The 16,905-nt window shown below is 36.5% G+C and overlaps 1 protein-coding gene across 1 annotated transcript; it reads left to right on the forward strand.

Annotated features, from left to right (window-relative positions):
• Nucleotides 1-1,059: 1,059 nt before the first annotated feature.
• GPDHC1 (6-phosphogluconate dehydrogenase family protein) lies at nt 1,060-15,821 on the forward strand. Its single transcript, XM_010271370.3, has 5 exons — nt 1,060-2,665; nt 3,899-4,120; nt 12,745-12,992; nt 15,077-15,216; nt 15,477-15,821. Exons 1-5 carry the CDS (start codon nt 2,011-2,013, stop codon nt 15,598-15,600), a joined length of 1,389 nt encoding a protein of 462 aa, XP_010269672.1. The 5' UTR covers nt 1,060-2,010; the 3' UTR covers nt 15,601-15,821.
• Nucleotides 15,822-16,905: the final 1,084 nt, after the last annotated feature.

Consider the following 16,905-nt stretch of genomic DNA (forward strand, 5'->3'; position numbering starts at 1 on the left):
TGGTAGAGAATTCCAACTACTGTCCCCTGTTTCCTTCTTTCTTACTTTATAAGTTTTGCATTTGCTTTTAATTAAAGACAAAAGGAAAAGTAAAATAAGAAATAAGAAGAAAAGAAAGTTATACCTAGATCAATCAATCTTACCATGAAAATGCATTCCGGGTGTTGGAACTAGAGGAAACTGCATCGTAGGGGTGTCAATTGGATTAGATTTGGTCCAATTCAGTCCAGTCCAATGTGAGTTTATTTCGAATGAACTTGGTCCAATCCAGTCCAATGAATATTTTAAACTATTTTGGACTGGTTTAGAGACTCTCTAATATGTTTAAATTTCTGTTAATTTAGATTGATTTCAACTCATACCTGGTCCATTGACACCTATGTTCTTATTTTCTATCAATAGATTAGATATTGGCTCAATCCAATATAAATTCATTATGAATGGACCAGGTCTAATCAATACGTAATATTGGTCCGTCCAGTCCGTCAAACTTCAATGTCTTATTAGTCCGTCCAAATGAATTTTGATTTAAACGGAATTCAACCCAAAAGGAATCCATGGACACCCCTATTGCACCGTTGGTATACTTGGATTAGAGCTAAGCAGTTGGAAGAAGTCACTCCCACTCCCACTCTTGGGTCTTGTTCCTCTACCTCTGTATCACAGGGCTGCTCGACAGAGCTAAGCTGCGACTTGAGAGTCCACCGGATCGCTGAAGATTCTGTAGCGAGAGTCCATGCAAATGCGGGGCACATGGGAAGAGGGAGACGATGAACGTATTATTACCCTTCCTTTATATTTTTCAAAAAGAAGTTATTTTATTTTTATTATTTTATAAAAATATTTTTTTTATCGATATTCAAGGCAAAAAGCTGCCCTTTATCTCCTATAACCCTCAAAAAACTGAAGTAAAAGTAAATCAGAATTTACATAATCAGTGTAAATGAAATTGCATCGCAAACAAACAAAACTCTTGGATATTGACAGTTCGACACGAGTGCAGTGAAAAGTCACCTGTCGGCATTCTCATATTTAAGACCGTTGGGAGACGCAACATCCAGATATTAATTGCAAGAACCAACCAAACCTTTTTTTTTTCCTCTCTGCATTCTGTAATCTTTAAAACGCGAAGAGCCCAAAGAAATCAAAACAAAAACTCGAGCATTCTTCCCCTCTTCGCTTGCATGCATTTCTCGTGTCCGTGCGAGTGCCTCTTCTCTCTCTTTCTCTCTCTTTCTGAGTTGAGAGACTTGAGTGAAGCCCTCAAAAGGGACAAAAAGGTTTTCTTTAGTTACAAAGACAGATCAACAGAACAACTGCTCAATTGGGTTTATATTTATTAATTGTTCACCATTTTGGCAAAACTTGGAGAAACTCAACTACCCATCTCGTCTTTCAACAGCAATGCCGGCACCCAGATTTGCAATCTTGAAAAATTTGGTCGGTTTTGGCTTGAGAGTTGAGACGAGTTGAAGAAAATTCAAACACCCAAATCTTCGTCTGAGCTTTGGAGTATCTGTCACGGAAGGTTTTGCTCTTTCTTTCTTCGTAACTTTTTTTGGGTGGTTTGGTTGGGTAGATGACCAAAACTTATGGTTTAATATTTGAAATTATTCATGCGTTCTGGTAGGATTTGAAGAAAAGAAACAAGACTCAAATCTTTGCAGAACGCTTTTTCATTTTGTTTCAGTTTTTTTTCCTAGATATTCAAGGAGAATTGAAAATAAACTTAGGCTTGAGTGCCGTAGGGGCTTAGGTTGTCTGTGAAGCATAACCCATGTAAGAATCAGGCTTGGGTAGCCTAGGAGTGCCTGAAGTTCAAACGAATTCGATATTGATTGGCCGATGGGAATCAACATTTTCTGAAAGCTGAATAAAGAGGCCATTTTGATCTTGCATCTTAACAGTAAACCCACAAAGACGATTCCTTTTGAGGATTTGATTTTTCTTATTTAGTGGTGATCGACTGTAATCTCTAAGTTGCTTGGTGTTGGAGATTATTGAAAAAAGATGGTTGGGACTGCAGAAGTGGTCCAGAATGGGCATTCAAATGGCTCCATTCATAATGGCAATGGTGCGGAGGAGAAGCTTGACGAGCTCCGTCGCCTTTTGGGCAAAGCTAAAGGTGACCTACTGAGGATTGTGGGTGTTGGGGCTGGTGCCTGGGGTAGTGTTTTTGCAGCTCTGCTGCAAGACAGCTATGGCCATCTTCGAGAAAAAGTGCAGATCAGGATTTGGAGAAGGCCGGGTAGGACTGTCGACAGGGCCACGGCAGAGCACCTGTTTGAAGTGATCAATTCGAGGGAGGATGTATTGAGGCGCCTGATCAGGCGCTGTGCATACTTGAAATATGTTGAGGCACGACTAGGTGACCGGACACTGTATGCTGATGAAATTTTGAGAGATGGGTTCTGCTTGAACATGATTGACACGCCACTTTGTCCATTAAAGGTTGTCACCAACTTACAGGAGGCCGTCTGGGATGCTGATATTGTGATCAATGGCTTGCCATCGACAGAAACTCGTGAGCTTTTCGAAGAGATCAGCAGGTATTGGAAAGAGAGACTAACAACTCCAGTTATCATCTCTTTGGCAAAGGGTATAGAGGCTGCATTGGATCCCGTTCCCCATATAATAACTCCAACACAAATGATTAGTCGCGCAAGTAAGAGTTCTTTTTCTTTTTTCCTTCTGTTTTGGTTTCTGGGTCACTTGGGTTTCTGTAGTTCCAATGCCTGCTCCAATTATTATTTATTTTTTCTGTTTTACATTAAAGATCCGTTTGTTTATTTACCTTTTTCTTTGAATACATCTCTAACTCACTTGTTGTTAACATAATCTCAATTCTGTGTATGGTTTTGTTAAGGAGTTATGAAATGAACACTTAATTGTCCTTTGAGAAATTCAGGAAGCAGGTACTTTAGCATCTTCTGCTAAATAGAGGTTAAGAGTTGAATTTGTATGTTTGTCGCTTCTTATAAGCTTAGGATGTCAGAGAATCAGAAATGACCAACTGGCAGTTGCACAGTTGATTAGACAGTAGAATTATGGTAGTGGTAGTCAGGGTTATAGTATGAGAATAGAAAAAGGTGCCGTGGTTTTATTCGGGAGGTCAACCTTGGACAGGGGGTTAATATGATGACTTTAGTCAGTTTGGAAATGGGCTAAAGTAATGTCAGACACATTTTCTCAGATATCTATGGATTTCATATTGTTGTAGTCCTAGTTGGCTGTAACTTAGAATCTGCTGGTTTTAACAATTTCATGCTCATCCAAAATTTTCTTTTGATTGATTCATGAACTCATGAGTAGGTTCTTCCTCTTTTTCATTGTAATAGAACACATTTTCCCTTTACCATAAGGTGTGTAAATAACACTCTAAAATCTATTTTGGAGGAGAAACATGTATCTTCATTCATTGAAGCAATAATTACCGTAAGTCTTCACAATTTCTTGATATTCTAACACATGGAGGACTTTCTTTTTCTTGTTTTTAATTAGTTCATATGTTTTGACAGTTAGATTCATAATGTCATTTTTGTATATGTAATGATAGAATAGATGTATGAATTTAATTTTAGAATATTTACCGCCTTTAACTATAACATACATGCCTTCAGTGACTTATTATGCTGCAAATATTAATATCGATCCAATTGCTTGAAATTGCTTCACTTATCAAAAGAAAACAAAAAAGAAAAAGAAATTGTTCCTCCCCTCCCCACCAAAAAAGTATGGATTTCTTGTAACTATTTTGTTTTTTTTTTCCCTTTCCCTGTATATTAGTGTACTTAATGAAAAAAGTGGACTGATTTCTTTCTCTGTTTGATTGTACTTTTTATCAAAAAATAAAATAAAAATGCCCCTTCTAAGCCTGAATTGTGCATATCCCTGGCAGCTGGTATTCCTATGGAGAACATTCTCTATCTTGGAGGACCAAATATTGCCTCTGAGATTTACAACAAGGAGTATGCTAATGCGCGTATATGTGGAGCTGATAAATGGAGGAAACCTCTAGCAAAGTTTTTGAGGCAGCCCCACTTCATTGTGTGGGATAACAGTGACCTTGTCACTCATGAAGTTATGGGAGGCTTGAAGAATGTTTATGCTATTGGTGCTGGTAAGTTTTTAGTTTATCAATACATATCAGTAGGATCTATTTAATTAAACAGAATCTGAAGTGAGACTGTGTGAAAGAGATTTTTATTGACTTTTCTCCTTTTGATAGGTGATTGGAAGTTTAAAATTGATATTAGGACTATAGTAAATAAAACAAAAACTAGAAGGCCCTATTGATTGGGCTACAGGATTGATACTAAATGTTGAATATTTGGTACTGGCAGTGCCTCAGGCTAGGCATTTTCATATTGAATTTATATGATGAATGATCTAGTCACCCATATTTAACCACTTACTTGCAATTGGCAGCCTGGTTGTTAGGTGAAATGGCTAAATGGCGAAACATGATCCATGTAGCTGATTCATTAGACCCAAATTGTTAGGTCTGAGCTTGATTGGGTTGAGCTGAGTTGATCATGTGCCTAGGATTGGCAGCCTTTCTTGTGACATGAAACTGAGTTTGAGGAAATATTTAACCACTTACTTGCAATTGGCAGCCTGGTTGTTAGGTGAAATGGCTAAATGGCGAAACATGATCCATGTAGCTGATTCATTAGACCCAAATTGTTAGGTCTGAGCTTGATTGGGTTGAGCTGAGTTGATCATGTGCCTAGGATTGGCAGCCTTTCTTGTGACATGAAACTGAGTTTGAGGAAATATTTAACCACTTACTTGCAATTGGCAGCCTGATTGTTAGGTGAAATGGCTAAATGGCGAAACATGATCCATGTAGCTGATTCATTAGACCCAAATTGTTAGGTCTGAGCTTGATTGGGTTGAGCTGAGTTGATCATGTGCCTAGGATTGGCAGCCTTTCTTGTGACATGAAACTGAGTTTGAGGAAATATGGAGAAGGCACCTGAATCAGAGTGAATATTTGGACCTTGGATCAATTGGGAGTTGGGACCATAACCATATCTAAGAATGTTAATATTAATATGCATGTCTAGACTCTACAACCATCAATGCCCATATCTTTTTTTGTTTAGATAGAACTTTTGCAAAGAATTTCCAGAATTAGATTACTATAGGTTCTTAATCAATCCTATGACATGGTAGAATATGATATATTGCATATGAACATAACACATTTTTTCAGCCCTATTACTACTCAATGTTGTTAGTTCTATATTTTGTTCTGTTTGAGAAAATATATCTGAGAATATTGATTTGCATGTCTATACTATACAGCCATTAATGTAATATCTTTTCTTAATGGTTGGGATGGGGCTTAGATGATAATGATGGTCATCATCCAAGCCTTATCTTAACTATATGGGGTTGGCTAATGAGTCCTGTTTTGCCATTCCATTCTGTTTAGTGCCATATCCATTGTTAAATTATGGGTGCTTCATCATTTCTTAAGTTGAGAAAAAAAAAAGTCATTTCTTACTACTTCCAATTTATATCCCTTTTAGTCTACCCCTACCCCTTCTAGCCCCTTCAACTTGCAACAGATCACTTCTTACAGGTGCTATTGATGGTCTTTTATGCACATGACTAGACCTGTTCACAGGCTGGGCTTCAGACTTCGCTTTATCACTTCTTACAGGTGCTATTGATGGTCTTTTATGCACGTGACTAGACCTGTTCACAGGCTGGGCTTCAGACTTCGCTTTACACTGTTTTGGGCTTGGGATTTGGGCCAGGCCCAATCAAATTTTGGCAAAAGCCAAGCCCGGTCCATGGACAGGTCTACACGTGACTATCTACTTTCTCTAATTTTATTGTAAGTTATTTCTGGAACCATCTGGAAAGTAAGTGAGGAAAGAAATAGAAGAATCTGGAAATAAATTAGAAACCCTCTCAAATTCTTGACTTCAACATTCTCAATGCAAGAGAATAATAATGCCTATTCAATCAGTTGCATTCTCCATGACCTTTTCTGTGACCAATGCCTGCATCAGTTTAGCTTATCATATGAATGGCTAACTAGATGACAGTTTGATTTGCATTATTACAGGAATTGTTGTGTAATTTTATCATAATACTCTTTGAATATAATCTATATGTTCTTGCATTGGATTGTCACATTTCACTACCTAAAGGTGTATTGTGATGTGGTACTTGGCTGTTGCTATATCAATTTATTGCCAGACCTTGAGACCTTGACTACATTGTTCCATTCCCTTCTTTTTTGTATTTTAAGTCCAATAAAGACTTTTCTTTATTAGTTATTTATTTGAACTATAGATTTACCTGGATTTTAATGCATAATTATACTCATTGGTAAAAACAATGCATCCTTCTCTAAGAGGGAAAGTTGGCATCGCTTGCATCAATACTTAGAAATTATTAATCTTCCTATATTTTCACAAATCATGACATTGAAGTTGGGCTTACAAAGAGTGGCATCGCCAGCTTGGGTGTGGTTCTATAATACCTGGATATCTATAGCCTACCATAATGTTTTCAGACATATTATATACCCAATATGACACCAGATACTGCATAGGCACTTTTAGATAAAATCTGTAGCATTAAGGATTTTAAAATTATGTAAAATGGTGTGTTTTAATAAATCATTAGTCATACTATAAAAATATGCATTTTTAGAAATTTAATTAAATTTGGCAAGCCATAAGTCTTGATAAATTTAAAATAGTTCAAAACTAGATACATAAGCATCTTATATGGGATAGCCATACCCATATTCATGTCCAGGATTTTGAGAACATGGGGAATTGTATTCATATTTCCTGATTTCCTGTATCTGTGTCCGTGTTGGCATCCATATTTGGCTTCACAGGTATGGTTTGTTTTTTACTTTGGTTTCTTGGTTTATCCATTAATGTGGAGGTAATGAATTTATTGTATCTTTCCTCTTTTTCTTTATTAAAATGCCTTTTCATCAATTAAAAGTCTTCGTATTCCTTTTGTGTAAAGTGTTCATAATGTTGGATTGAAGGAGTTATAAGAAAGTAACAGAAGAATAGATAATCTATAAAAAAGGAAAAAAAAAAGAGGAATAGATAGACAAAGAGAAAGAGGAAGGGATCATACCTTTAAAAGAGAGATAGAAAAGAAAGAGAAGATAGGAAAACAGACCAAAAAGAAAAGGAAACTCTAACACCAATTCTTGGCACTACATAAACATCAAACATTCATTTTGATAGAACTAGTTTTTGGAGAGATAGATGGTGTGAAGATAGAGTTTTGATGAACAGGTTCCCAAGTCTTTTTCATTCTGGCAGATAATAGGGTGGAAAGGGTGGCAGACTTGCATGAGATCATTGGTGGTGGGGTGGGATTATTTGGTGCCCCACCTTGAGGAGGAATTTAAATGAAGGAAATTGAGGGGTTGGAGTCCATGATTAGACTGCTGAACTGTAACCTTCTGCATCCAGGAGCCTTGGATGCAAGAAGATGGAGATGGGGGGCAACTCAGGCAATTTTACAGTTAAGTCCTTTTATAAGAAGCTGAGTGATTCTTTGGAGATGGATTTTCCTTATAAGCAGTTCTGGATTCCATACATAACATTGAAGGTAGCTTTTTCGTTATGGACTGCAGTGCTGGACAAATTTCTCAAAAGAGATGGTTTGATGAGAAGGGGTATGCAGATTCCTGAAATGTGTGCTATGTGGGGTTGACAGGGAAACAATAGCTATGGATTTAAACTCTTATAACAACTCTAGATGCCCACTACTATTCCTCCAAACTTGACCAAACTAGAAATACCTCCAATGCAGAGTAGAAACTCAAATCCCATCAATGATTAACAACCTATTAATAAAATGACAATAACTCTCTAAAAACACATTGGATTTACAAAATCTTTGTTTCCATCCAGGGGCAGCTAAACAACCTATCTGATGACACTAAAATCAAACAAAATAAATAAGTTTAGACCACTGAAAAATAGGTTAAAATAAAAATGATATTATTCCAACTAATATTTTTTAACATTCAGAAAACTCAAAGATAAGATTCTTTAAACTAGTTTGATTGCTTAATATGATAAAAACCTATTCCTAAGACACTATCAAGCTGGAAAATAACTCTCAAAAGAACCAAATTGTCTCAAAGTAGAATCACCAGAAAATTATGAAATTACCATTGTTGTCCCATATAGAGGAGAAATCAGATTTCCTTTACATGGGTGAGAAATTTTATTTTCTTGTTGTAGTACTATGTTCTAGGTAAGCCCTAGGATAAGCTGGATAGCTGGTTTCACTGAGTCTGTTGGCCCTACTTCTGCTTCTCTCCAACTTATATCTCAGATACCTTTTGTGAGATGAAAATGAGACCGGAATCTTTTTGCAATTTTTTCTTCTCTTTTCAGACTTGATGGCTTCCTTTCGGGCTTCCAAGGAGGAGAAAACCAAACTATGCACAAGCTATTGCATCAGTTCTGTCAAATCGTACTTTGAATCTCCTGTAATCTAAACAGAATGTTAAATTATATGGTTTGAAGCTAGTTTTAGACCATAAAAAATTTTATTTTTTGACCAGCAACATAGAAAATCATTCTTTCATTAATATATTTGAATAAAAAGATTACGACAAAAAGTTGTGAGAATCTGGAATATCCATTACAAAGCAAACCCACCCAACACTAAATTACAATTGTGCCCAATGCATTTGTTGTCTTTGAACCCCATGCTTTGCTCAGCCATCTACCAAGCTATTAGCAGATCTTCTTACCCATCTTATTTGAATGTCCATGTCTCTTGATAACCACTTGAAGTGCAAGCACATTTCTGATCATTGCTCACCTTTTCTCAACCACCCAATTACTATCATCGAATCTTTTCAATAATCAACCTACCAATTCCCATTTCTTTAGCTTTCTGTGCTCCCAAAATTGTTGCTAATAGTTCTACGCTTACCGAATCTCCTTGCACAAATGGGCCGGAGAACAAAGCACATAAGTTGCCACCCTCATTTTTATCACCCCACTAGTTCTTGAGGGACTTGGATTGCCAATACTACTGCCAGCAAAGTTCAATTTCATCTAGCCTCCAACTGGGGTGACCAAGCCTGTTGGACTTTTTGTTTCCTAGAGGAAGAGCCAGCTATTGCCCCTCAGTTCCTAAAGAAGCACTCCACCTTAAAGTCTGAAAAGAGTTTCAAAGTCTTTACCTAATGTGCAACTCTTAAGGTTATGATCTCAATCATTGTTTTCTTACTCCTCTCCCCCCCAAATATTCTTGTGTTCCTTTCTTCCCAAACTGTTCAAGGCACCATTGCCCTTGTCATTTCCATAGAATCCTGTCCCTCCTTTTTGTGCTCCTTAGAATAGATGGGCAAAACAACCTTTCCAAACTAGCAAGGGCACCTGGAACTAGGGATAGGAGATTAAGAGATGAAAAGCAATGTCACCATTCTACTTACATACGAAACACCAATTAGGGGACAAGATCCAGTTTGGTCTCTTCCTTTGTAAGAAATTGTAAGTATTAATGCACCCATGGAAGACTTCCCAACAAAAAGCATTGACCTTTGGGGGGATAGGGAAACACCAAACTTCTTTTATAGGGAAGGAGGAGAGGAGGAGGTGGCTATAAGAGAAGTAAAAAGGATTTACAAGAAAACACCCCCAAAGGATTAAGAGACCACACATGGCTCTCTCTCCCCATATCATCAAAGACTATAAATCCAAAATACTGAACAGGTTGGATACAAAAGAAATTTCAGACTCACTAAGATTCCTATTGAATCCCATGTTCCAATTCAACCATGAGGAAGAAGGACAAGGCTGAATGAAATCAGACGCATGTCTTTCTTTAAGATGGGTGAGAGCAAACAAAGAAGGAAAAACATCTTCAAATGGAAACTCTCCAATGCAAATATCTTACCATCTCACTAAATGATCTTTCTTTCCCTTCCATTGGTTCCCAAAGAAAATCCCTTATAAGCTTCCTCAATTCCTTATTTCCTTTTACAACTACCTAAGGTATTCTAAAGACAGACATGAAACAGACATGTAAGTTAGCTAAAGTGGATTTTATCAAGCTTAATCTCCCACCCAATGAGACATAGTTCCTTTTCCACCGAGCTAGTCTCTTCTCAACCTTTCCACCACTGGAGTCCAGAAAATTGCTCAATTAAACTTCCAATTACTCAATTAAACTTCAATTACAATATATAAGAAATCTGTTAGGTTAAAGGCAGTATGCACCTTGTATTTTAGATCTCTTGATAGCATATTGGTCAATTCACTTAGTGCAAGTAGTGGCAGTGGATAGATGAATGACAGTAGTGTAAGTTCTTCTACAATAGCAGATATGCCTTCATAGTAGAGAACATGTTTTTCTAGTTTCTGACTGTTGACTTCCAATTAATGAACCTAAAGTTGACTGCAATCTTAAAAAAAAAAAAGGAGGTATAAATGACAGCAGGCAACCTCTTTTTCAAATCTCCAGACAGCATATTAGTTAGTCTACTTTGTATTACTCTCATCCTATTACGGTTGCAGTGGATGTGATGAATGGTAGTGATATAACTTCGCTACCGTGTTTTCAAATCTCTAGACAGCACATTAGTTAGTCTACTTGGTATTACTCTCATCCAATGACAGTGGCAGTGAATGAGATGAATGTCTTTTTTTTCTTTGAAGATAAATAAAAAATAAACTTTATTAGAGAAAAAAGGAAAAGGAGATTACAGCAGGGTGATAAGGAATCACCCAGCAAGAACATACCCAAAATACGACAGACCCGCCCTAACAAAAGCAACCCTAAAAACAAAGAATTAACCTTACAGACATAGTTGTCAAGGCGACAAGGCGCCCTTTGAGGCTCACCTCGCCTAATCGCCAAGCAGTTTTCTACTTCCTACTATAAAATACTTTTTTATTCATTCTTTTTTGAGATTATAATTATAAAATAGACATTATTAAACTAAAATAATCATTTTGTGTGTTTATATACTATTTTTTTATTATTTTCTTATTTATTAGGGTTTAATCAACACAAACATTGCTAAATGCTGTTCTGAACCCTTGAAGACTTAAAAACCTGAACCAATAAGTAAGGAAGAACTTAAAATTTTATCTAATCAGCACATATGCCTCTTCCATATCTTCTTCTACTACTACTACTACTACTACTACTACATTACTTTTTATTTTCTTCTTTTCCAATAACAAAAATAAGGGTTCAACCCCTATATTTTTTGAATTTTATTTTCTTTCTTCCTTTTCTTCTCATGAATATGTTGATTTTCTATCTTTAATGTAAAATTTATACTTTTCTTATGAAAATCATGAATAATTATTAAAGAAATATGGTTATGGTACCTAGGGAACTATCCTAGGATCTATGTTTTAACATAAAAAAATCCATCGCCTAGGCGACAAGGCGCGCCCCCCAGTCGCCTAGCCTCGCCTTGGCGCCTTGAAAACTATGCTTACAGACATACCAAAGCACCTTGGTATCTCTTCTGCATATTAGTGATGTAACTTCTGCCAAAGTAGCAGATATCTCTTCTGCATATTCTTTTCTAACTAGATTCAACCTTCGAAAATTGTTCTTTTTTTTTATTTAGCTTTGGAAAGTTGTTGTACATAATTATAATACACACTTAACCCATAATTAGATTAGCTTTCTTGATGGTATATCCATTTATCAGATCATTATATCTTAGAAGATTTTTATTCATCTTGAGTTGTTACCATCAATTATCAGATCCAGCCTCATCAAATGCTAATGCATGTATAATAGCAGTGAGGGACTAACATAGCTTAGGGGACAAATAAAAGATCATTTTGAATGGGCTAGACAGTTTTGCTCAAAATCCAAGCTTGTTATTCTCGCTTTATGAGTCAAATACTAATAAAAACATTTTAGGCTTACCTTGCTTATATTAGCTTCCTAATGCAAGTTCAGAAACCAACAACTTCATGAGTGCTTGTTTTATTTTAATTTTAGCATGATGATTTCTTCTCTTTTTTTTTTCTTGTGGAAAAAATAGAAGAAAAAAATAGGACAATTGTGCCATTCATCAATTCATGCATTAAGAATTACAATTTTTGTGCAATAGGAACACATGATGTTTTCAATCACTAATTATTTGGATTAAATCAATAAATTAAACCAATTTTCTTCAATCATCGCTACTCTTAAACAGATATTCCCTTACTATTAAAAAGGGTTTATTACAAGGAATACCCATATCTATGTATCCATCTATGTATTTATAAGGGTGAATTACAGACTGCTACCCTGTACTTAGGGGGTGGTGAGACTTGGCCCCCTGAACTTTGTTTTGCAACAAAGACCCCCCTGAACTTCTTGATTTCAACACTATGCCCTCTACTCCATTAAAAGGTACGATTATACAAGGATGATGTGGGCAAGAGGATTGAAAAGGTGGCATTTCCAGAAGGGCCCCAGGCCCCAACTTGTTGAATGGCTTGGATTGACCCCATTATCTGTTCACACAGACATATACATACATGACCTGCCATTTTAAAGGCTACACAAACATATTTATATGCTTGTCTTCATGAATAGCATGTTGAATCTTTATTTGAAGCATCAAGAATATCTATAAAATACTATATAATAAACAAGTTGTTGAGATTTTGAATTAGTACTTTGAATAACAAATCAATTGTCTTGAGAATGATACTAGGTTTTGGAATCACAATACATGTAACTATTCATTTTGGTTTCTCACAGGAATGGTAGCTGCTCTAACCAATGAGAGTGCTACCAGCAAGTCAGTATACTTTGCACACTGTACATCAGAAATGATTTTTATTACACACCTGTTGGCTGAAGAACCAGAGAAACTTGCTGGGCCTTTACTTTCTGACACTTATGTAACCCTGTTGAAAGGTCGTAATGCATGGTATGGTCAGATGTTAGCTAAGGGAGAATTGAGCCTGGATATGGGTGACAGTATCAAGGGAAAAGGAATGATTCAGGTCCGTATCCTGATTCTAGTACTTCATTAGATCCATTAATTATGTATTAAGTTCAACGATTAGAATTTTTACTCAAACATGTTTCTTAAGGAATAAACATGTCTACTGCATGTTGGTTCAAGAACTATGTTTTTGACCATGAGATTGCATTGCTGTTCTTGCTTGATCATCCAAATAAAATGTCTACTGTATTGGATTAGCTTAATTAAGAAAGTCTAGAACACTTCATGAGACTAAGACATTGTTAAAAGATTTTTTTCGGTAATCAATAAAAGGAAAGCTTTATTAATATGAAAAAACAGTACATCTGGAAATGATGAGATATCACTTGAGAACAGCCTTACAAGAAAGAGCAAAAGAGGAAAAATACAAGGGAAGGACAGCAACAAAGATGATTCAAATAAGCATGGGCCCAAAAACAAAGAACAAGAGAAAAAAGCAAAAACTCATCAAGCTAACTGCTATGTATTCCAAAATTCAGCACCAAGATCTTCCTTTGAGATTCCTTCGAACTTTGGGAGGATCAAGATCCAGTCCATGACTTGTTTGCCACATAGGAGTGTTATGTGATCCCTTGAATGAGCTTTTCCATTAAAAATTCTCCTGTTCCTTTCTTGCCATATCTCCCAACAGACTGTGAAAGGAATGCATATCCAGGTGATCTTTGCCTTGACATTCCCAGCTATCTTAAGCCAATTAGATAAAATTTCGTCCACTGAGATGGGAGACCATCCACCCACTTTGAAAAGCCTAAAGAAAAACCCCCAAATAAATTTGGAGAAATAGGCACTCAACCAGAAAATGGAACACATTCTCCTCGGCATTCTCACAAAGGTAGCATCTGTTAGTCAAGTGAAAAAACCTCTATCTTGAAGGTGATTCAAAGTCAAGATACTATCCCAAGCCACTGACTACGCAAACACTTCCACCATTGGTGGAATAGGGTTTCCCCAAATGCCTTTCACCCTTGAGACATGCCCACTTGATCTTGAGAGGGACTGAGAAGGATTTAACTGAAAATAAACCATTTCTTGATTCTTTCCTTTCCACCTGAGTTTCCACTAATTGTAATTTTGCTAGAAGATCTAAACACTCTTGAACTTCTCAATCAAATAAAGCTCTTCTAAATTTCGGACACCAAATTGTTCTGCCTTGATTAATCTCAAAATTCTCTGAAATGGAGCTATTCTTCATGCCCAAGTTGTACAGCTGAGGGAAGCTTCCCAATACCCAACCAATCATCTTCCCAACACTTAATTGTTGTTCCATCACCAACTTTGAAGGAAACAAGATTGAGAAAAGCTGCCTTGAAACTCATAATCCCTTTCCTTAGACTTACTCCATAAGATGTCTTCACTTCCTTAGGGTTCCATCCAAAGCCAATAACCCCATATTTGTAGGCCACCACCCTTCTCCAAAGTGCCTCTCTTTTCAAACCAAATCACCATAAGGTGGTCTTTTTAGTCGGGATACTAAATATGGTATGCTAAGTTTGGATAGGGTCTTTATACCCTAATGCATCTATGTATTTCTTTGATACTAAGCCATTAAATAGTGTTTTTATCATTGGGTATGGTACAGAATACTTCTGCTTTCTTAATACATAAATGGCAAATGTTTTGGTTGGGTATCATATAATTAATGTAATTAATGGCTGAAAAAGGATAAATGGGGAAGAGAAAAAAAGTAGTCTTTACTATCTGTTCATTGGATTGGAAAATCACCTGGAAATGAACCTTGTTACTCAACTTGCAGCTGTTACTGGGAACTATTGTCTCATGTTATTCACCTCGACAAATCTGTGTGGATACCAAATGAGATGAATGACCTACAAACATATGAAAAAATGTGGAAGAAAATTTTTACCACAACTCTCAATTACATATGAGAGAACTTGGAATATTTGAACTGCCATGAATTAAAAAAAAAAACTAAAACAAATTCATAGACTCATGTGATATTGTCCTTAAATCCTCTAACAGTGACTCTTGCACATACTTAACCTTTAATGTTTTCCCTTGTTTTTGTTTCCAGTACTACTGTCATACCTAGTAAGAATGCTTACTCTGCCTTGAATTTCTCAGGGAGTCTCTGCTGTGGGAGCATTTTATGAGCTGCTAAGTCAGTCTAGCTTAAGTGTGTTGCATCCTGATGAAAACAAACCTGTTGCTCCTGTTGAGCTTTGCCCCATCTTGAAGACCTTATATAAAATTCTAATAAAAAGGTAAACAAATCTATAGCTCTTATCTTTCTTTTAGAAGATCTTTATTTACATAGACAAAGCTGTGAATGTTCTGATTCAAGGAGTTGCAAAACTGTAAATGGCCTAGAAGAAACAAAAAGATCTGTTTTTTTTTTTTTTTGGCTAAAAACAGAAAGAAATTGATGTCTTTAGATTTGTTAGCTTTAGTTTAAAAGACGAGCCATTTTGTTCAGTTGACTGTCCAAAGTTGGTTATGAAAGTTTGGAGGCCCATCTCTGCAGGGAAATCCCATCACAAGCTATTCTACAAGCATTAAGGGATGAAACCATGTATGATCCTCGTGATCGTATTGAGATTGCACAGAGCCATTCCTTCTACAGACCATCACTTCTTGGGCAACCTTGATCAACTGGTGATGCTGTGGTTGTTTTCTAGTGGATACTCTTCAAAATGGTGCAAGATTGTTGGGAAGGGGGATCAATAACTTTACTATAAGTTGTAGATCAATCTGCAAAATCAATGAGAATGAGGGTTTTGTAATGGATTATGTATCTAAATTCATTCAATTGTATCTTTGCTGCTATATATGATATTATGATCTTGTAGAAGGTTCAGTATTCCAGAATAGCTTTCCTGATAGCATGTCATATGATTTTTATCTTATAGTTAATGTTAAGTAACAATTCGGAAATAGTATCTGTGCCTTGACTACTTGGTATATATCAATACCGCACTAGGTGCAGTATTGGCAGATGGTCTAGCTAGACAAGGGGTGAACAGAAATTCTATATTTTGGGGTGTATTGTAATCGTGTTTTTGGTGTTCAACGGTTGTTCTCGGGAGCTAAGATTGTTGAGCTCCTTGCTCTGTAACTTTCATAATATTAATACAATTCACAGTTTTTGATCAAAAAAAAAAAAAAAACAAAAATACTGCACTAGGTGCAAGCCTTAGAGGGAGTGTGTTCAAAGCCCCATCATTTTCAGGCTTCTTAGAGAGAACCCAGGAACATGCAGACCAATTTATGGGTTTTGTCCAAGGCCCCAGCTATTGCAATTGCAGAAGAACCATGTTAGAAATTTAAAATCATTGATTTGGATTTCGGAGAATCAATTCAAGTCGTTTGAGTTAAGTTAATTGTACTTTTAGAAGTTATGCATAAAAAAGTATGTTACAGAAGTCGCATGTAAGCATGTGCTTTCTGATTCATATCCCTGATTTATTCCAGAGCCATTGCATGGTAGTGGACAATTAATACATGTAGATGCTGCCACTATTAATTAATAGGGTAAATTTCTGACAATTGTCGCACAACTCTTTTCCCGTTAAGTTTTCCGTTACAGATTATTTATACGTGAAGATCACCTCTTCTCTACTCAAACTGGCAACCTTCCATCATCCTCCTTTCCGACCTCTCTTCTCTCTTCTCTCTCTCTGTCTCTACTCAAACCAGTGGGGGCGGCTAACAGATCTAGATCAAATCATCAGCAGTTAACCTCTGTTCAAAATGATCATATTACCCTTTTCATCTTTTCCCTCCCTGTTAACTTTATCGAGACCTCACTGGTATAGCCATGCTGCTCCTGATACTGAAGATTAAGGTACAGCCGATGGCTTTGCTTCTTGCTCATAACTGGGTGTCAGCATCAGTGCATCACATCGATAACAATAATTTTCTCACCCAAATGCAGCCTTAATTCTATCCAGTTT

The sequence above is a fragment of the Nelumbo nucifera genome, chromosome 2, assembly GCF_055504915.1.
Source record: "Nelumbo nucifera cultivar China Antique chromosome 2, China Antique-T2T, whole genome shotgun sequence".
Classification (NCBI taxonomy): Eukaryota; Viridiplantae; Streptophyta; class Magnoliopsida; order Proteales; family Nelumbonaceae; genus Nelumbo; species Nelumbo nucifera.